The following is a 21,508-nucleotide window of genomic DNA, read 5'->3' as shown; positions in this document are numbered from 1 at the left end:
CTTCAGATAAGGCATTAGCGAGCACCCTGATAACCCAATTGTGTTCCATGAAATTTACTGGCCCAGGGGTGTGCGTGAGCACATCATGCATGTGGGATATGGCCGCAAGACTGAAATCGAAGGAGATTGAGATATTTGAGTCATTTTGGTCCACTTCATCCTTAACTTGCTTTTGTATGCATATGCGCCCTTCAAAATCTCTTATAACACACATAAGGATAAACGGTCAATTATTGAACTTTTGACCATGTGTGTACAAGAGGTTGAATCAAGAAAGGATCGAAAATATGTATAAGGGCGGTGTCAAATGTCTCTTCTACAAGAAGAAAGGACACATAAAGAAAACCTGCCCCCAAGTTTAAGCATTGGCTTGAAAAGAAAAGTAATCGCATATCCTTAGTGTGTTTTGAATCTAATATGACTCATGCTTCTTATAACACTTGGTGGATTGATTCTAATACTACAATCCATGTTGCCAACACCATGCATCTTGAACTAACAAAAACTAATGCCAAGTGAATGTTCCATCTATTCAGGAAACAAGATGGGTTCACATGTGGAGGTGGATGGAATTTACAGATTTGTCTTGAATACTGGCTTTGTATTAGACCTTGCAAGGACTTTCTATGTTCTACCTTTTTCTATAAACCTTATCTCAGTTATTAGACTTTCCCTTTATGGATTCATTTTTAATCTCCTTGGAAATTCCCTTCAATTATATAAAGACCATGTTCTTGTTGGACATGGAATTTTAGATGAAGGATTGTTCAAACTTTTATTAAACCCTACATTTGATTACAGTTTTACTTTTGTGCATGGTATTAATGTTGGCATTAAGTGTAATGTTATAAATGAGAAATCATCCATGTTGTGGCATAGGAGATTAGGTCATATCTCCATTGATAGAATTAAAAGATTAGTTAATGATGGAGTCCTTGAGGCTCTTGATTTTATTGATTTTAGTACATGTGTGGATTGCATTAAAGGAAAGCAAACCAACAAGTACAAGAAAGGTGCCAAGAGGACTTTTGATGTCTTAGAAATCATACACATTGATATTGTAGGTCTTTATAATGCATGTTTCAATGGTAAGAAGTATTTCATTACCTTTATTGATGACCATACACGATATATGTATCTCTCTCTATTTTATGATAGAAGTGAAACACTAGATGTTTTGAAGGTCTATAAAGCAAAAGTAGAGAAACAATTAGGCAAACAAATCAAAATCATGAGGTCAGATAGAGGTGGTGAATATTATGGAAAGTACACTAAAATAAGACAATTGTCTAGTCCTTTTGCAAAGTTTCTTGAGGAACAAGGTGTTGTGCCACAATACACAATGTCTCGCTCACCGTCTCAAAATGGTGTACCTGAAAGAAGAAACTGAACATTAATGGACATGGTGAGGAATATGATTAGTAAATTTGTTCTCCTATTGTCTTTGTGGAGTGAAACTATCAAAATTGTAGTCTATGTAATCAATAGGGTTCCAACCAAGGGGGTTCATAAAACTCCATCCGAGTTATGGAAAGGTTGGAAACCTAATTTAAGGCATGTACATGTTTGTGGTTGTCCAGTTGAAGTTCGGATTTACAATCCACATGAGACAAATTTAGACTCTAGAACAGTCAGTGGACATTTCATTAGCTATGGGGAAAAGTCGAAGGGATACATATTTTATTGTCCATCTCGTTCGACAAGAATTGTCGAATCTAAGAATGCAAGGTTCCTTGAGAATGATGAGATTAGTGGGAGTAGCCAACCTCGAAACTTAGTTTTTGAGGAGCATACAAGTCATCAACATGCTCCTACAATTTTGCATAGATTGGTTGTTATTCATGATAATCATCAGGATTCGATTATTCAAGTACAACTAATAGTTGAAGAACCATCTCATAATGAGGATACTCCTATAGATCTGGTTACTCAACATTCTAAACCTGAAAAATATTGAAGTACCATTTTGATGATATCCAAGAGTAAGTAAACCTACAATCTCTTCATAATATGAAGCGTACTTTCAAGTATCTGACATGGATATTTGTGGTGAAGATGATGCTATGAGTGAACATAAATCCACATTATGGAATGATGCCATAAAGGAAAAGTTAGATTTAATGGCTAAAAATCAAGTCAGGGATCTTGTTGAATTGCCTAAAAGGGGGAAGGTCATTGGTTGTAAATGAGTTTTTAAAACCAAAAGAAATTTTTTAAGCAATATTGAAAGATATAAGGCAAGACTTGTAGCGAAAGGATTTACTCAACAAGAAATAATTGATTATCACGATACCTTCTCTCCTGTTTCAAAGAAGGATTCATTTCAGATAATCATGACATTAGTAGCTCATTATGATATGGAGTTACATCAAATGGATGTGAAAACGGTTTTCCTCAATGGAGACCTAGAAGAAGAAGTTATCATGAAACAACCTGGAGGTTTCATTTCAAAGGGGAATGATCACTTGGTTTGTAAACTTAAGAAATCTATATATGGACTAAAACAAGCCTCCAGTTAGTGGTATTTAAAATTTCATGATGTTATTTCTTCGTTTGGCTTTTTGGAGAATATCATGGATCAATGTATATACCATAAGGTCAGTTGGATCAAAATAATTTTTTAGTCCTATATGTAGATGATATTCTACTTGCTTCAAGTGATTTAGGATTACTTCATGAGGTAAAATGATTTCTCTCGATGAAATTTGATTTGCAAGATATGGGTGAAGCTTCTTATGTCATAGGCATAAAGATTGATAGAGATAAATCCCAAGGGACATTAAGATTGTCTCAAGAAACCTATATCAACAAAATTCTAGAGAGATATCGTATGAATAATTTCTCATCTGGTGTTGCACCTATTGTGAAAGGTGACAAATTGTGTTTGGAATAAGGTCTATGAAATAATTTAGAGAAGAAACAAATGAAAAATATTCCATATGCTTCTGCAGTTGGCAGTTTAATGTATGTTCGGGTTTGCACAAGACCTCACATAGCATATGTAGTGGGAATGTTGGGTAGATATCAAAGTAATCTCGGTTTGGACCATTGGAAAGCTGCAAAGAAAGTCATGTGATACTTTCAAGGGACTAAAGACTACAAGCTTACGTATAGTCAATCCAATCATTTGGAAGTGATTAGATATTAAGACTGATTTTTCTAGCTTCCTTTATTCGAGAAAGTCGATATTAGGATACGTCTTCTTACTAGATGGAGTGGCCATTTCTTGGAGAAGTGCAAATCAATTTTTTATTGTTATTTCTACCACAAAAGCAGAGTTTGTTGCATGCTTTGAATCATCAACACATGCTATATGGTTGAGGAGTTTTATTTTAGGGTTTGAAATTGTTAACACAATTTCTAAGCCATTGAGGATTTACTGTGATAATTCCGCATTAGTGTTTTTGGCCAAGAACAATAAAAGCGGAAGTCGTAGTATGCATATTGACATAAAGTTTTTAGCTATTCAAAAACATGTCAAAGCAAACAGAGTAGGTCTACCACCCGTTGTTTATCAGGGACATGTTAAACGTATAGGACTCAGTTATATTAAGTAATTTATGTAATTAAGATTCCATTTATGTTTGTATCACAATTTGTCAATTGAAAAACTCCATTAAGTTCATTTGTGTCTTCTTTTATTTGGTTGTATACATAAAGTTTGGAGAATGACAATATAAGATGATCCTAAATGAGCATTATTAAAGTTCATTCATAAATAAATGTGTCACATAAGGTTCTCATTCAAAGAAAACAATTGCATTCTAATACGTGGAAGATAATAGTTGCTTTAAAGGACTTACCGCCACGATTCATGTAATTTAATCTTCTTTGTTTGAGTATAAGGATATTATATCTATGGGAAACATTCTTGAAGATGTATCAATAATCAATGATACATATTAAGTATGCGCATAGGTCAAGTGGGAGAACGTTACACGGTTCTCTAACCGTCACCTAGGTGACCCGCCGCTTGGTGTTTCCCTTAAAAGGTGGTTACCGGTTGTAACTGGCAACAATTACAACCTCTCACCTTCCCGTGGCTTTGTGGTCTCCTTTGATGGAAATGAGGAATATAAGAAAGGGTATGGTCTAGCAGAGGCATGCCTAGATATTACCATCGACGAGCCTCGTTATAGATGAAACACTCTGTTCACTGGAAATTAACGCCATGTCAGAAGGTATGTTCTTTATGAGTTTTATTTACGTTTTTTTTGAGAAATTCATGATATAACCCTACAAACTCATGTCTTGCATCAAGATTTTATAATGAAATGAACTTTCGAAAGATTCGACCCCATAGGAATGGTTTTATTGAGAAATGACAAAATCAAGAGTAGCTCCAAAATAAGATGTTCTTCCTCTAGAACTGAGAAGTCAGCGGAGATAAGTAGATGAGAGATGCTTTTAAAGCTGAAGAACAAAAGCTGGAGTCAGAGCTTAGTGAAGTATGGTTGGAAAATTCTAGGCTTAAGGTGATGAGATGAACAACACACACCGAATTATCTAAGGTATTAACTGTTATTGAAAACAGAAAGAGGAATGATCTTATTATTGATTGCTAATGGTTTTTAGTCTGAATTATGACATTTTTTTGAACGAGCTTCTCTCGGTTCAAGGTCAGCTAGCTCTGCGCTGTACAACCTGTTGTCAGTGAGAGGGGGGGGGGGGGGGGAGGAGGGCGCGAAGGGGAACGTTAAGGGGTGGGACGGTGACGAAGTGTTTATCTCGGAAACGAGGAGGCGACGGCCCGTGCCATTGATTCGGAGGGCTGGCTGAAAACGGGCGATCTGGGTTATACATTGATGAACGCGTATTTCTGTATATTGTTAATTGTGATCTTCAATTTTGCTTATTCCGTCTTGCTCTGCTTCATTTAAACGGATCGCCAGGAAAATCTTTCCAAAGCAGTTGATGACCCAAACTAGGCATTCTGCCGCCAATTTATGTTCTCTCTTCAGCTAGTCTCTACCTATTCGCCAAAAGCAGTGAAAACGCAGTTTTCCTTTCGATCAGTAAATAAACGAACAAATTCCATTAAGGGATAGAGAGGATTCAAACTATCTTTCCACGTCAACTAAATCTCAATCTATGTTCGCCCAATCATCTAGAATCTAAAATTATCAGACATTGGGTATGTTATAGCTGCAAATAGACGCGTACTGGCGTAAAGAAATCCTTGTTCGTAGCAAGTCATCCCTAAGGAAATTATATCAGACAAGCTTCTACAGGTAAGCTTCTCAATTTTGAAACTAAATCCAAATTTCTTGATGTCAGATAGGAGGTTGCAAGCCTTAACCTGACCGTTCCAAACACGCGACAGCGTGGACGCTCTGGCTTTGAGAGCTGAGAGAGCTTCACTTCTAACCAGAAAGATGGGGCAGAAAGGTGATGCTTTCAACAGGAAGAATGGTTGATATAGCCCAGTAGTTCTCAAACCACACACTTCTAACCAAGAGTTAATTATACACCCAGCTGGTGGATGTAAAAGACATCACAAAACCAGCTGAAATAGAGCCCTGGAGATCACGTCAACAAAATTCTGATGGTTCAAAAATGACATGTTTATTCCTCTCCTTTAAGATGTCTCTATAATTACTCTCAACTTTTACACCTATTGTACATAAAAATGAAAGACTGAGAGAGAGCTTATTTTGGGTATTCTGCTTCCCTGACTCTATTCTTTCAGCTGTAAACCAAGAACTGGGAATAGATCCAATGAGATTCTGTTCATCTTACTGTTCTCCAGGAAGCATGGTATCCTCTGGCAGGTCACAGAATGCATTACCCTGCAAAAGTGGTATGGTATGTAATGTAAAACATCTAATAAGATTTGCATATAGTTACGCATGTGTTAACATTCAAAAATTGACTGCACAGGCTTTTAGGCTACCTCTCCTGTAAGGTGGGCGACGCATCTTTTTTCTGCCAGCAACTCAGCTTCTGTCTGTGTTCAGAGTAATGGAGTCAGATGTAGAGTAGAAATATGGAAGAAATAACCTCGGTCATTGTTGCAGAAAAGGAATAATCAATAGCATTAGATGATACCGTATTTGTCTGTCTAGAAGCGGATGGCTATCAAAATTTAAAATGCAAGGGTTTTTCATGTTGCTTCTATAAGGAAGCATAATTTTCAGGTCCTGGTAGAGAAGAACAAAGGGTATAGTACAATAACATTTTGTCAAGTAGCAGTAACTGTGTATTCTCATCCCTTTTGCCCTTTCATTTGGGCTAGCTTGAATTGTCCTTCCTCATTTTCTCAAAAAAATAAAAATAAAAATAAAAAATAAAAAATCTCTACTCAGACCTTAACAGTCTCATATAAAATTAAACACGGAAGTTTCCTTTTTATTTTTAGATTCTCCATTTGTGAAAACATACCTTTTTTATACGTTCTCTAAGGAAGTCATCGATTATCACATCAGGAACCAACTCATAATCCCCATTTCCCTGAAAAAGTAAGAAGCAAAAACTCAAACTCTAGGAAAGTATAAAGCAAAGATTACTGCCCTAAAATTACACTTCCATGACTAACAAACCTCTGATCTGCACGGCATGCTGAAAACAATATCTTCAGCAATTCCATAAGTATTTCCATTTGTATAAACCTGCAATTGCAATTGTAACAGTTAAAGTTGCTTTAGCCAAGAGAAATGACATTGACAAACATCTGTGACTTGAAACTGAATAACTTTCAGTGCAGTGGTTGGTGAAGTTCATTAATCATGATTGCATTCAGGACAACAATGTGGGGAAAAGTTGGCTAAAGTATAATTATCTTTTATGAAAAGAGTAATGGCATAACTGGAAATCCTGCATCTTCTTGTCACAAACTCACCCCTGAAGAAAACCAATCGCCTTTAGGAGTTGGGTTGACGAGAGACTTTATGGCATCAACAATCGACACAGCAGTTGAGGCAGCTGAAGATCTCCCCCATTTTTGAATTAATGCACCTCCTCGCTGGTTTAGCAATGTAATTTTTCATTCAAGTAAAAGTGTAAGAACACAGCCAATGCAGTGCAATAGGTTTTCTGGTTTCTAATTAGACTACCATATAATTTTTACCTTCTGAACTCTTTCAGTGAACTCTTCCTCTAACCACTTAGTGTCAGTGATAACTTCCTTTACTGGCTTTCCATCAATCTTAGCATTTACAAAATCTGGAACCTGTTAAAATTTAAAAAGTATTCCGTAAAAGATATGCAAAATTCCTGGGTGATATTCTTTTCCATCACATATGATGAGAAGTACATGAGTAAAAATCTAACCCTATCCAAGTACCTGAGTTGTGGAGTGGTTGCCCCAAATTGTCACATTTGATACTTTGTCGTAAAAGACTCCTGCTTTAAGTGCCAGCTGCACAAACCATATTTAGACAGATTCCAGGAAATGTGGAGACGACTTCAACAAAACAAGATTTAGGAAACATAATAACTTGAAAGAACTACCAATGTAGAATTTAAATAGACTGTTTGATACCTGGCATTTAGCCCTATTCTCATCCAACCTTGTTAAAGCATGGAAGTTTTTTGCAGGTATATCAGGTGCATTCTTCAAACAAATCAGAGTACTGAACCAGCAGAAACATAGAAGGATTATTGTAATTAATCTTATACACGATAACTCTACCAAAATAAAAGCATTCATACTTTGTATTGCATGGATTGCCCACAACTATCACTTTCACATTACGGGATGCAACTGCATTAAGCGCCTTCCCCTATATTTTCATCCAAATTTCAACTTAAAAAACTGGTGAGACTTGAAAAAAGATTATCATAAATTAATCATGGTAGATAAAAACCAATAATTTTTTTGGAAGAAGAAGTGCCAGTAATTCTACCTGCTCAGCAAAAATTTGCCCATTTATGTCTAACAAACCAGCACGTTCCATTCCAGGTCCACGAGGCTTAGCTCCAATTAGCAAAGCCCATTCTACATCCCGGAAGACATCATAAGGATCTATACCTATGCTCACCTCCCTCAACAAAGGATACAAAGAGTCTTCCAATTCCATAGCAACTCCTGTACTAATAAGAATTCAGTGTGACAACACTGGAAAAAACTTGGTTTTGTAAGAGTAAATTTCAAGTCCTAAGTTCAACTTGCAGGGTAACAAAAGGAATCAATACATGAAATTCAATTACAATGATTAAAGGGATTTCAAGTCATCAAGTCAGAGAAAAGAATTGGTCTAGTCAAATCAGTTTTCTTCTATTAAATGTGAGCTAATATCTTTTTTCTGGCTGGTAACAAACTTACCCTCAAGAGCCTGGAAAGATCTTTCAGACCCCAAAAGCTTCAAGGTAATTGGTTGATCTGGCCCAAACACTTCACCAGATGCAAGCTGACAAACATTAAGATAAGGTAAGACTGAAAAACATTCCTAGTTTAGTATGAGAAACCTGAAATAATGCCTGGCAGAGTAAAAGTACATATGTGAAGCTTCTGAAGTTAACCATTTAAGGTGTTGATGTAGCGAGGACAGACAACTAATAATTCAATAAGAGAAGATCAATACTGCTTAAAATATTTTATCAAATTCCCTGATCTTGGTCGGATAAATTTAGAGAGAATCTCCTTCAGCAATTACAGGGAGACCGGTGTTGAATTTCAATGACTAATATTCTGTATCTGACTTGAAAATTTGCAAGTCCTTACTTTGAAAAGAAGATGATTAGATATCATTCCAGCAGCACCAGAAACTGCAATCTTAATCAAACGCTTCCATGATTTGGTTTCTTCTTCCTGTACAAATAATTTAGTGAATAAGAAACTTATTAACAACAATGAGACCAAACTGAAAGAAAATCTTTGAAAAGAAACAAGAAAATGGATGCAAACAACATCTCAAAGTCTTCACTGCTAATGCAACTAGAATTATAAATTAAGAAATGGAATTCAAATCCTTTCAACTCACCAAATGCAAATGAATAAATTAGAACTAAAAAATCTTTTTGCTAAAGAGAAAATAAATAAAATCTTTTGAACTTCGGTTCTTTCTTTTGTTATGTAAATTTCGCAGCTGTTTAATGTATATAGGCTTATCAACTCTAGAACATGTCAATCTCCATAAAGTTCTTAAGGAAGCATTTTATGTTAATCAAAGTAAAAGTGAGCAAGAAAAAACATTTGTTGCCATTTGATTCCTGTTATAGGGTTTCATTCACTAAAGTATCCGTTTAATCAGCAATTCGTGATCTCCAAAAAAGAAACTGCTACAAGATTTCACATTTTTTGGAGAAAAGGCTTTCTAGAGGAGGATCTAAAGATATGTAAAGAATTGCGTTCCGAATAGTTTAAATCCATGGGCAGTCAGTGAAGCCGTAAGACTCTAGCACTCCGCAACAGTCAGAAGCATAAATTTCATAATTTTGGGTCCCGGGATCGGTGAAGCAAATTCAAGTCTGAACGAATAAAAACGGAGATACATAGGCTAATATGATTTCTTAAAATGACAGCTTATCACGGAACTATTACTTGTGACTACTAAAGCGCGACTTCTAAACCTTTCCAACAAATCCAATTTAAGTATGTAATTCTTTCTCTATCCAAGAACAAAGAAAAAAAAAAAGGCATATAAAAGCATACCGCCTTGAGATCATAAGTGACACAGAACACACCATAGCAATCAGTCTTTCTAGCGGTACCATTAGTAACAGGCACCGAGGGAGCTTGCACTTGGCTGAACACAAACAGAAGGCAAAGAGAATAAGTAAACAAAAAAGAAAGTAAGAGAAAATAAAGGCATATTGCTAATATCGTACTTGGGTGCGAGAGAGCAGCTGACTCTGGGTCGACGGTTATGGCGCAAAACAACGAATCGGTGAGCATAGGCGGGAAGATCAGAAGAACTGGGGCCCTTCTTGAGTAGGCGAGTCTGGGCGTAATTGGGGCAGAGATCAGCCAAAGCCATCGCAGCTTGAAAAAGTAAAAGAGTGACTTCTAGTCGGAACACCGGCCTGGCGTTTGGAGGGAAGGAGGAGCAGACAGCGGAAGCAGATGGATATAAAGGTGAAGATTTGAAATACCGGTTTAAGGCCAACGACAGGACACGTGGATAGGGACAGTACTACTCAATATTGCCTCGAGTTCCCTCGGCCTTTCTTTTGCAGCTGTGCTTTCTAGGAAATGAAAACCGGGTTTTCTGAAGTGAAAACCGGTTTTTTTTTTTTTTTTTGTATTGTATATGGGTTTGTTTAACTTTTGTTTCTAATTTTGACTTCTGTTGTTTAATCCTTGTGTGTATTTATTTTTTAATTAATAAAAAGGTAGGGTTAATCTTATAATTTATGTTTATGCATATCAATCCACGCAAAGCAATCACATATGAAATACATAACTTTTTAGGTCGTTCCCAATCCTTTTGTGGTTCGTTTGTCCACTCCCGAGATGTTTTAGTACTTTGAGTCTTCACTAACTTTGGACTACCCTATGACATCTACAATAAGTTGCCTCTAAAGCCAATTACAGTGCACCCTTATAGTGACTTATGTCACTCAATTAATTGCAACAACCAATTTATAATAACACACTCTCACTTAGATTATAACAACTAACTAAACACACTAATCTAAACCCACTAAGGGATTTTTCAGCAGTCGATCACTAGGCTACACAAATCTAGACCCATAAAGAGATTTTAACAACTCACTAGGCACACCAGCCTAGACCCACGGAAGGATTTTCAGCATTGCTTGCCTACATAAAATTTTACAACTCACACAACAACAAATTCAATTTGCCAACCCCTATACCTCAACCATAACAACTTATATCAAATTCTTTAGGGAGTAAATGGTCTTGCCTACTCTAGATTGACCAAAATTGCAAGGATCACTTGTTTACCGAGAAACTCAATGTAAATTATGAGATTGAAATTTGCTAGTGCACACATAAAAACTCAATATAATGATTGGTTTTAGTGCCCTGGAGTTGTAGTTTGAACTTTAATAAATGATTTCAGAGTGTTGTAGCACTACTTCAGTGTGTTGACTAAGTATGATCAATATATCTCAAAGTATGAGCATGTGAATATTAGGATTTGAAATCTTATCCCAAAATTTTAATATTTTGTAAAACCCCTCCTTCAAATCCCCCCACCAAATTAGACTTTGTGCAAATATGGAATGATTTGAAAGTAAAAGATCAAGAAAGTTTCATTTCAAATGGAAGTTAATCATTCAAATACTTAAAAAAAAATTCTAAATCAAATATGACTTCAAAATCACTAGATACATGTTCAACAAACAGATATCTAAGTATTAAATCAAGATTTGAAAGAACAAGTGCTAGAATACTTAGCTCAATAGAGAGAAGTATTGATTTTGACTTCCTTTGGAGCTTGGGAGAGGGTAAAATCTTCTCAAATCAAGTGTAAAGGCTTAGGAGGCTTTGAAAATGGTTTTAAGAGTGAAATTCCTTTGGGGTGAGTTTGGATTAAATAGAAAAATCTCCAATTTAAAAAAACTAGTCGTTAGAACTAAAGTGTGATGTTTTTGTCTTCTAGATAAAATAAGTCAAATAGGTCAAAGAATAAAAAATATTCATTAAATCCTTTTTTTTATGTTGAACACAACAGTAGCTTATTTGTGAAATATGAAGACCTACAACTCCCAAAATTGAGTCTGAATGATTGTAGATTTAAATTTCTAAATAGAGGGTTCCAATCCTATGCTAAGGATTCAAATCCTACCCAGAACTTTAAAACCATTTTTAATTCCAAAAGATTTTGTGACTAGGGTTCACATCGTTTTTTTTTTTAATTTTTCACCCAGATGGGTTCAAATCCAACCATTAGTTCGAATCCACTTGCTCAGATGGTTCTAATACTCCTAGTGAGTTCTAAAACTCCTAATAGATTCTTCTGGTTATGCACCTCTTCTCCCTTCGAACCTTCTATTTCTTTTATGTTACTCTTTTACTCTCTTGGTCATGATAAATGCTTGAATTCTCCTATAGGGGCCAACTCCTTTTGCTCCTTTTTCACCATAATGTTTGACTCATTTTGTTTTTTCACTTCCAAACTTCAATTTTTTTCACTGATGTGCTTAACTTCTATGCTTGAGCTTGTCTCCTTTAGCATTTAACACTTCGTTTGATTTTCTTCTTTTGCATGTTTTACTCTTCTTGCCTTTTCTTGGCTAGCTTGTTTCTTTCTCTTCGAAAAATGATTTGTCTTCCTCTTTTTTGGAAAGTTAGTGCTACTAGGCTATTTAGATAGTGTACTTTCTGACATGAGCTACTTGCTCCTTTATTGTGTAGACCATTGAGATGAACCATATCGGGTCAAATAGATATATTGCTAGAAATCTTGTTTTGGGGTTTATAGAGTTGCACAATATACAAACACACATCATTAGTATCTAAATGTTAATTATCATCAAAATTATTTTAACAGAAACTGTTGAAGGTTGAAAGAAATAATGGCAATATATGTAATTAAGTGAGAGAGTGGCATAATGATGTAAATTATGTGTAAAGTTTATGGTCCTCTTTTCTTTCATGTATTAGGGTTTAAACCTTCATATTTATAAATAAGGAACAAGGGGGAGGGCTCCTTAGGCTGTGTTCCTCTCTCTTTTCTCATCCTTCTTTGACTTTCACTTCCTCTTCTCTCTCTTGCTCTCTTTCTCTTATTTCTTCTTCTTCTTCCACTCACTTCTTTCAAACCTTAAACCTTCTAAGCATGCAACCCTAGAATCTGACATGGTATTATTGTTATGTTTGGCCATAAAATTTATGCCAAATTTCATATTAATGGTTTCTAAATGTCCTCTGAAGTCCTTTGAAAAATCTCCAATTGATGAGAAGTGTGAGCCTTTCATCTCATTAAAACCCTATGTTAGGGTTTGAAGGCTATGTTTGCGAGATTTTGTTTCATATTTAATTTTTTTATTTAATATTTTATATGCAGAGTGGTTGTGGTCAAAATCTCTTTTTTTCCATCATTAAGTATATGTTTTAATTGTTGGAATTGAAGGTTTCATAATCTAAGTTTTTTTGGTTGTCATGCTTGTTTACTCATGCAAGCCCATGCATGGTTATGCATAGTTATGTCTCCTCTTGCCTAGCTATTGCTCAAGGCATTAAATTTGAGTCTTTCATACTTAAATAATCTCTTTTGTCACTGTAACTTATCTGTCTGATTTCTGGAATTTCAAGTTGGAAAAATATTGAGTTCAAGTATTGAGAAGTTGTCCTCTTCACATGTATTTTTTTTATTCTCATATGTTCAGCCATTAATGGAGTCATTGTGCATAGTTCTTTTTAATCGGTTTTCTAAGGACTATTATTTGAGTAATTGGTACTTTGTGTAAACCCTAAATTCAAGTGTTGAAATTTTGTCTAAACATAGTTGAGTTTTCAAGTAATTCATCTTCTTCTTCATCATATACTGATTTTAGCAAACATGATCCATTGATAATCATTACAATTCTTCTCAAGGGTTTGAACAATTATGCATCTTGGCCATAATCCACCAAAAGATTCTTACTCACTATGACCTTTTTGGCCATTTAAATCAGCCACCTACGCATGAAGGCAAGCTTCCTATCACAATTGTTTAAAGGAAAATACATTAATAATAAGTTGGTTGATCAATAGTATGGAAGAAGTTGTTGCATCCAGCTCTATTCACCTAAAGACAGCCAATGATATTTGGGACTCTTGCTCACAACTATAGTCCACTCCTGATTATCTTCAAAAGGTTTATGATATATTTCAAAACATGTGCAACACAAAACTTGACAATAATCTCCAGGAATATTTTGCTAGATTCTGACATTAGCTTCAAGAATAGAAAATAGTTCAACCATACTCATCCAATTTTGCAACTCAAACAAAACAAAGAAAAGACTTTGTGTCAGCCATCTACCTTGCCAATCTACAATCCTATTTGGATGTTGCAAAAACTCAAGTATTAACCTCATCTGCTAGACCTTTCTTTAATGATGTGTGCAGCTATGCTTAGGGTACCAATCAAGGTATCCTCCTCTCAACCAAGTCAAGAGAAAATTCTGCAATGTACTGCCAAGGAAGGGGGAGTAACAGCCCAGGAACGAGGGAGATATGGTAAATCTTATGGTAGAGGTGGAGGAAAGAGTGGTAATGATTCAAACTCTAATTCGTCCAACTTTAGCCAATACTGAAAGTGTACTTTTTGTGGCCTCAATAATCATTTAGTTGATAAGTGTTGGAATCTACATGGCAAACCGGATTATTTCGAGGCCCATAAAGTCTCCACCTCTACTACGCCCAGTGACTCACAAAAAGGCAAGACATGATCAAAAAAAGATTATGTTTTACTTCAGAAATTTAAAAATCTAATGATATCCCTTCAAGATACTATTGCAACTACCGTTACTACTCCAGGTGTGTTTTCCTTTGCCTCACATTTTATCCCTTTATTGTGGATTAATGATTCAAAGTGTCTTTGAACATCTCACTGGTCATATAAATACCTTGACAAATTTGTCAACATGTACTTCAAACTAGTATGTATTTGTTGCAAAATGATCCCAAACAAAAATTAAGGGCACTAGTACATCAAACTTATCTCCTTCTCTCACAGTCAATAATGTTTTATTTATGACTCAATTTCCCCTTGATCTTATGTCTGTTTGTCAATTATCCAAATGCCTTAACTACTTTATTACCTTTTTTCCATCTTATTTTGTTTTTCAAGACATCAAGACAAAACAGGTGATTGGTGGAGGTTGTGAGAGATGGAGTCTTTACTTTATGGATCCCACCATTTTAACCATTGTAGCAGTTGTAGATAGAGAAACACAACACTGGCACAACCGGTTGGGACACCCTTCCTTGCAAAATTTAAAGTTATTGGTTTCATCTATTAGTTCCATTTGTCAGTTATTATGTGAACTTTGTGAGCTTAGGAAACAACATAGATTTGTATTTCAACCCAAGCAAAACAATATTTCTTCTAAACCATTTGTTTTAGTTCATTCAGATGTGTGGGGAGAAATTAATATTCCAAATATCTCTCAAAGCCAAGTACTTTCTATGAAAGAAAGATATGAAGTTTTTTCTATCTTTAGTACTTTTTGTGCCATGGTGAAGACTCATTTCAAACAAAAGTTAAAATGTTTCGTGATAATAAGGAGTATTTCTCCGTGGTAGAACACCTTTTTCTATGTTATTTCAAGATTCATCTCCATTTTTATTACCACTACGTGTGTTTGGTTGTACTTCCTTTATTCTTCATCATTTGGGCCCTCTACAAACAAGTTCTCTCCCAAAGCAGTTTAGTCTATGTAGCCACAAAAAAAAATGACGACTCTTGTCATATAACATTTCATTACATTAACCAAAAATACATAAAACATCTGAAGTATCTTGGAATGAAAGATGGCAGTATCAGGTATCGGGTGATACGAGAAAAACTTAGCGCCAATGTGCATATCGGGTTTATTGGATCGGATTTCGAGATGCACCACCTGGATTACAAGCCCCCTAGTGATCCTGGATCCAGTATTGGTTTAAAAACCAAACAGAATCAGCAACAGCTGCATCTCCATCTTCATTCCGATGCCATGCGTAATAAGCATGGGTTCTGTTCTTGATATCCAACACAGCATGACCAAAGCTAGCTTCTCTGTACGTAGAGTACATTGGCTGAGGCTCTGTCATGCTTCATTCAGAAACAGCATCAAATCACAGTTATCAAATGTAAAATGCTCATTCTTAGAGAAATATGAAATATGCCTTACTTGGTGGCCAACCCCTCCTGATTCCCCCCATCGCCAATGGTGATGTAAACAGGAGCAGACTTGTCCTCCACAGGAGTGCACCTCCCGTTCACTATGTTGTATGCAATGTTTGATACTCGCTCCTGCAGATTGCTTTGGTGTTAAATGGGTGTAATGTCATTGTGTTGAAGAAACACTTCCAGCAGAGATGATTCCATAGTAGAAATGTTTAAGAGCAGAGCACATGAGAAATGGAGAAATGATCAGTTAACTTAACGGATCGTTCGTAAGCATGAACATGACCAGCGAAAACAAGATCAACTTTGTATTGCACGAACCACGGTTCGAACATTACTCTCATTGTTTCACCTTCCATGTAATGGTAATTGTAGCTGTTGTACCAGGGAGCATGCATGAGGACAATCAGCCATGGTGTCTCACTCCGGTTAACTTTTGGTAGCTCTTGTTCGAGCCATGTATACTGAGGAGTGTATTTACCTGGAATGTAGAAGCACGAACAGTTGATAGAAAACATGCTTAGATAGAGCGTTTACTGAAAAAGAAGAGAATTACTCTATGAAACAAAACGTAAATTTTTACCATAAGCAGAATATGAAGAAAGAACGATTATGTAAGCTGAAGCACGCTTTATGGAGTACCAAAATGGAGATGTACTGCCAGATGCTCTGTAAGGAACATAATACCGGTGTTTGAATGGCTTGAAAGGAACAGTCTCACCCTGAAACAGAACTCCCACTTTTAGGCACATTGAAGTCAATTCTTTCCTATTGTCTTCCTGATATTCCTAGAATACCATGAAGAATTTTAATTCAAAAATGTCCTCAGTCCACTTTTATTTGATTGGTATATGTGGGTGAAGTACTCTTCCTTTGATTCCCATATAAACACTTGAAGAAAAAGAGAGTACCCTTGTCAACGTAAAGAAATAGATTGAGAAGAAAAAGATAATTTCTCAAATCATTGTGGCCCATCCCAAAATAACTAGCCAACTTAGAACGCCTCTTTCCCAACTAATAAACTCAAAATCTTTGTACTTACTAATTCATGTGGGATTATTCCTTAACATTCTCTCTCGAGTGTAGGCCCTCTTTTGTAGCTCTACAAGTGGATAATTTGGGTGAAGGCCCACATATGAGTACCAGCTCTGATACCATGTGAAATTGGATCCAAAACCCATCCCAAAATGACTAGCGAACTTAGAAATCTTCTTTCCCAATTAATAAACTCAAGATTTGTGTACTCACTAATCTATGTGAAACTATTCATTAACACTGACATGACCCGGATGTAAAAAAAAAGACTTGATCTCAAGAAAATTGATTTCTAGATGTGATGCTTACAAATTCAGGAGCCAAATCAAGTTCATGATTTCCAGCTGTCCAAATCCAAGGTTGATACGCAGTACTCCTTTCAACAAATCTGCCCCATGAATCCCACCTGCCATTATCACGAAATGGATACCTATCTGCATAAGAGAGGTCGCCAACATACAGCACTGTCTGCCCTTTTATTGGGTTTGACTCGTAATGAGTGAGTGTCCTATTTGAATCAAAACTCTGCCCAAGATCCCCTGCACAAAGTGACTGGTTAAAGTCCCACCAGAATGAAGGGAGCATGCTTCTGCTAGATGTAGATTATTCAGAACAGTATAGAAGCCAAACACCAAATGCCAGAAAGGAATTGGGAATGATATTGAGGAAGCACATAAATGATAGAAAACCAAGTGAGCCGAGGTGAAGAGCAGTAATAGTTTTTAATGTTTCTCTTCTTCATAATCCAATTTTTAAACAAAACATGAAATACCTATAAGACCAAAAGTGTAGGAGACATCTGGGCCAACTCTTGGAGGTGTTCTGAACCAAAATTGCCGTGTTCTATTACCTATTCCTACCTCATAGAAATATTGAGTGTCATACTGCACAAAGAACCACCATTTAGAGTTCATTCATACTAATTACTTGAGCTACAAGATATTCAACATGAAAGAAATCCATGAGATTCAAGCAGATAACACTGGTAGTCCGAATGAATCTTGAAGATTATCAGATGAGTGCTAATAGGTAAAAAGCCAAACATCAGAAAGGTGCCCACCTCCAATTTCTTTACGGTACAGTGATGGATGTATCCCGAAGTATAATTATAGTATTTGTAAGATGTAACAGATCCTTCAGCACGGAACTCGCGCTTGTTCTTCGATGTACCATAAAGCACTGTATTTGAACCTGGTTCATCCATAGTCACCCAAGAGATAATCACTCCCCTCCCCTCCCGATCTCCTTGAGTTATATGAACCTGCACATCGATAAGAAGGATTATCCATGGAACAAGCCAAAACCCGTTTAGTACGTCAACAAACTCTTCAGCATAGAAAAGTAATTGAAATACTACAACAAGAACCGCCAAATCTGCAGCTCAAGTTCTCATCAGAAGAAGAAAAATAGTCCAGAAACAATAAAGTAAGTAAGAGAGGCTTTTTGTTCTTAAAGCAGAGTTGTAAGCCGAACTGATGAGCGTATGTATTTGGAATTAGGCCGATACAGAGGGCCGTGATTGGACCAATGAATCTCTGCTGAAGAATAAGCAAACAAACTGGGCAGCTGGGAAGTGAACTAAGAGCAGAGAGAGGGGAAGCGAAGAAAAGAATCACCTGTTGTGGAGCATTATAGCCTGGTGGTACTTGGAACACATCGCTGTCCAGTGGCATATCGAGGCTTTTCTCTGTTTTTCTAACAAAGCTACTGGTAATGCCTCCCTTGCAGAGCAGAACTCCGTGCAACAAGAATCCCAGAGCAGAAATCCAGAGAGGACCCATGTTTCCCCGGAAACGCAGACACTCGATCCCTTGCATCTAACCTCTTAATATAGTCATATATTTCCCTTAAAATTAGGGGAATATTCAGGAATATATCGCCGTGGCCCATAAATGTACCAGTTGAGGCTGGAGGGAGTTCGATGTGAACGGGGAAAAGATGGAAGGAAAAGTCCGAAAAGGTTGAGTTGACTTGAGACATTGGACCTCCGGACGCAGAGACTGCAAGGGGACAGAAATTTATCGGAGATCCCTGATATAGTCCGAAAGAAAGGCATCCTTGTTAAACTTCGAACCTTCCAGTTTGATCCTCCATCGTTTTCGATGCCGACGTTATCTTTTTATTTCATCTATGTAATTGTCAATGTCCATATATGACAATCTAGAGATCATAATTCTGGATACCGCTTGTTATTTCATCCGAGCAATAATGAAGGTGTTAATAGAAAATTTTAAATTATTTAAATATTTTAAAAATTTTAGTTCTGTTAAATACTTCTATTGAAAAACAATTAGCTAGGTTGAGGGTAGAGATCTGCGAGGGCGTATGCACTTTGTTAAATAAAATTTGATTACCGAAAGTTTTTTTCCCAACCAATAAATTAACGTAATATAATAAAAATGAACTTTGCTCTTTGTTACAGATTTTTTACAGAACCTACGAAGAACCACTGAAATTGATAGATCATTAATGACACTTCGCGAAAACTAAGATTCCTTCTATTTCTAATGCCACTAGAAACAGGGGAAAAAAATCACCGGAAAACAAGAAAACACCACCCTTTAGTTAACAGGGTACCAGTATCTGTTGAAAAACCAGAGAGAATCAGCGACAGCGGCGTATCCTTCTTGGTTTCGATGCCATGCGTAATATGCATGCGTTCTGTTCTTGATATCCAGAATGGCGTGACCGAAGCTGGCTTCTCTGTAAGCAGAGTACGCTGGTTGTGGCTCTTTAAACCTGAATCAGAGCAACTACTCTTTCAGTACACATCCGTCAGATCAAAAACATGTTTACGAAATCACCCATTTCCAGAAATGCCTTACTTGGTCGCCAAGCCCTCGATGTTCCCTCCGTCCCCAATGGTGATATATACAGGAGCAGATTCGTCTCTTGCCGGATAGCACTGCCTGTTCTCGATGTCGTATGCAATGTTCGATACACGCTCCTGCGGGTTGGGATTCCCTTGCCATTAGAATCGACAGTGTTGCTGTCGACTGGAAAAACAGTATGCGAAAAGGATTGAATTGAAGAAACTTACAGATCGTTCGTAACCGTGAACGTGGCCTGCAAAGACAAGATCGACCTTGTGTTTGACGAACAATGGCTCAAACATCACCCGCATCGTTTCTCCCTCCATGTAATGGTAGTCGTAGCTGTTGTACCAGGGAGAGTGCACAAGGACGATCAGCCATGGCGTCTCACTCCGGTTCACTTTGGGGAGCTCCTGTTCAAGCCATACTTGCTGAGGCGTGTATTTGCCTGACAATTGGAAGAAGAGCGAGTTTTAGTTTCTGTAGGAAACCACTGAGTACATTGATTTAGCAGATCTTCAGGCGACTATGCCTACCATAAGCAGCATATGAACAGAGGGAAATTATGTAAGCTGGACCACGCTTGATGGAGTACCACAACGGAGAAGTGCTCCCGGATGCTCTGAATGGGACTGGGTACCGGTGTCTGTATGGCTTGAAAGGCACATTCTCGCCCTGAAACATTGAGAACTGAGGATCAGAAGACGAGTAATCAAGGAAGAAAACGGGCTGGAACTAAATCCTGTGCAGGATGCAGTACGCACAAGTTCAGGAGCAAAATCAATCTCGTGGTTTCCAGCAGTCCATATCCAAGGCTGATATGCAGCAATTCTTTCAACAAATCTCCCCCATGAATCCCACCTATCATTGTCATGAAACGGGTAATCATCTGCATAAGAGAGGTCACCGACGAACAGGATTGCCTGTCCTTTTATTGGGTTTGATTCGTAATGCGCAAGTGTCCTGTTGGAATCAAAAGTCTGCCCAAGATCCCCTGCACAAGATGAACACTGGTTAAAATCCCATCCCACCACGATCTTGTTGTCAGCTCCCCCAGGAGTTTTCTGAAAACAGAATTCAGTAAACATGAACAAGAGATTGCTAGAGTGAGATTAACAGGATACCTATTAGACCGAAAGTGTATGGAGCGTCTGGGCCAACTGCTGGAGGAGTTCTGAACCAAAACTGCCGTTCGGTGTTTCCGATACCAACTTCATAGAAGTATTCTGTGTCATACCCCAACCCTTTAATGGTGCAGTGATGGATGTAGCCAGAAGTGTAATTGTAGTATTTATAAGAAGTAACAGTCCCTTCAGCACGGAACTGGCGCTCGTTCTCAGCCGTCCCATAAAGCACTGTATTCGAACCAGTTTCATCCATGGTGATCCAAGAGATTATAACTCCCCTCCCTTGGTGATCTCCTTGAGTTATATGAACCTAAATTAAAAGACGATAAACAAAAGCAGAACAACTTTAAGCCCATTGCTCTAGATGTCTTTCAAAGAATAAACCTCTGCAAAGCTTCGCCATGAATCTCTAGAAGAGAAAAATCACCTGTTGGGGTGCATTATAACCGTGAGGAGCTTGAAACACGTCACTTTCGAAAGGCATATCGACCGTCCTCTCCGTGTTCCTGACAAAACTGCTAGTGGTTCCGGCATTGCAGAGCAGAGCACCATGCAGCAGCAGCAGCAGCAAAGAGACTACGAAAACCCAGGCAGCCATGTTCTCACGCTTGAGGAATTCCATTCCCGGCTTCTGGTATATATAACCAAGTCTCTTTCTGAAAAAAGGGGGAATATGCAGGAATATATCGTAGTTGAGTTGGAGAAGAAGTGCATTTAGATGAGAAAAGTAGAGAAGGAATCATAGAGGAAGTCGGCCTTCTGAGTCCAGACCGCGGTGGATTTGCTGAGAGTCATAAGTCTGTTG

The 21,508-nt window shown here is 37.3% G+C and overlaps 3 protein-coding genes across 3 annotated transcripts; all 3 read right to left on the bottom strand.

Annotated features, from left to right (window-relative positions):
- Positions 1-5,499: 5,499 nt before the first annotated feature.
- Positions 5,500-9,981, bottom strand: LOC137949628 (malate dehydrogenase [NADP], chloroplastic). Its single transcript, XM_068795734.1, has 14 exons — positions 9,769-9,981; positions 9,593-9,686; positions 8,663-8,749; positions 8,264-8,348; positions 7,845-8,026; positions 7,651-7,721; positions 7,481-7,571; positions 7,283-7,357; positions 7,067-7,168; positions 6,839-6,961; positions 6,540-6,608; positions 6,382-6,450; positions 5,894-5,947; positions 5,500-5,789 (listed from the first exon to the last, which is right to left on the bottom strand). The coding sequence occupies exons 1-14, from the start codon at positions 9,915-9,917 to the stop codon at positions 5,736-5,738; spliced, it is 1,305 nt and encodes a 434-aa protein (XP_068651835.1). The 5' UTR covers positions 9,918-9,981; the 3' UTR covers positions 5,500-5,735.
- A 5,225-nt stretch (positions 9,982-15,206) lies between these two features.
- LOC137949629 (purple acid phosphatase 2-like) lies at positions 15,207-18,592 on the bottom strand. The gene is made up of 8 exons (XM_068795736.1): positions 18,380-18,592; positions 17,824-18,024; positions 17,536-17,647; positions 17,073-17,302; positions 16,312-16,450; positions 15,989-16,209; positions 15,733-15,854; positions 15,207-15,653 (listed from the first exon to the last, which is right to left on the bottom strand). Exons 1-8 carry the CDS (start codon positions 18,578-18,580, stop codon positions 15,476-15,478), a joined length of 1,404 nt encoding a protein of 467 aa, XP_068651837.1. The 5' UTR covers positions 18,581-18,592; the 3' UTR covers positions 15,207-15,475.
- Positions 18,593-19,324: 732 nt separating this feature from the next.
- LOC137950375 (purple acid phosphatase 2-like) lies at positions 19,325-21,301 on the bottom strand. The gene is made up of 7 exons (XM_068796815.1): positions 21,131-21,301; positions 20,701-21,013; positions 20,341-20,570; positions 20,113-20,251; positions 19,804-20,024; positions 19,589-19,710; positions 19,325-19,502 (listed from the first exon to the last, which is right to left on the bottom strand). Exons 1-7 carry the CDS (start codon positions 21,299-21,301, stop codon positions 19,325-19,327), a joined length of 1,374 nt encoding a protein of 457 aa, XP_068652916.1.
- Between the last annotated feature and the right edge of the window lie 207 nt (positions 21,302-21,508).

The sequence above is a fragment of the Aristolochia californica genome, unplaced genomic scaffold (assembly GCF_029961685.1).
Source record: "Aristolochia californica isolate CCGP_79_NKW_82.1479 unplaced genomic scaffold, dmAriCali1.0.hap1 SCAF_14, whole genome shotgun sequence".
NCBI lineage: Eukaryota > Viridiplantae > Streptophyta > Magnoliopsida > Piperales > Aristolochiaceae > Aristolochia > Aristolochia californica.
This window is presented reverse-complemented; position numbering and strand designations above follow the sequence as displayed.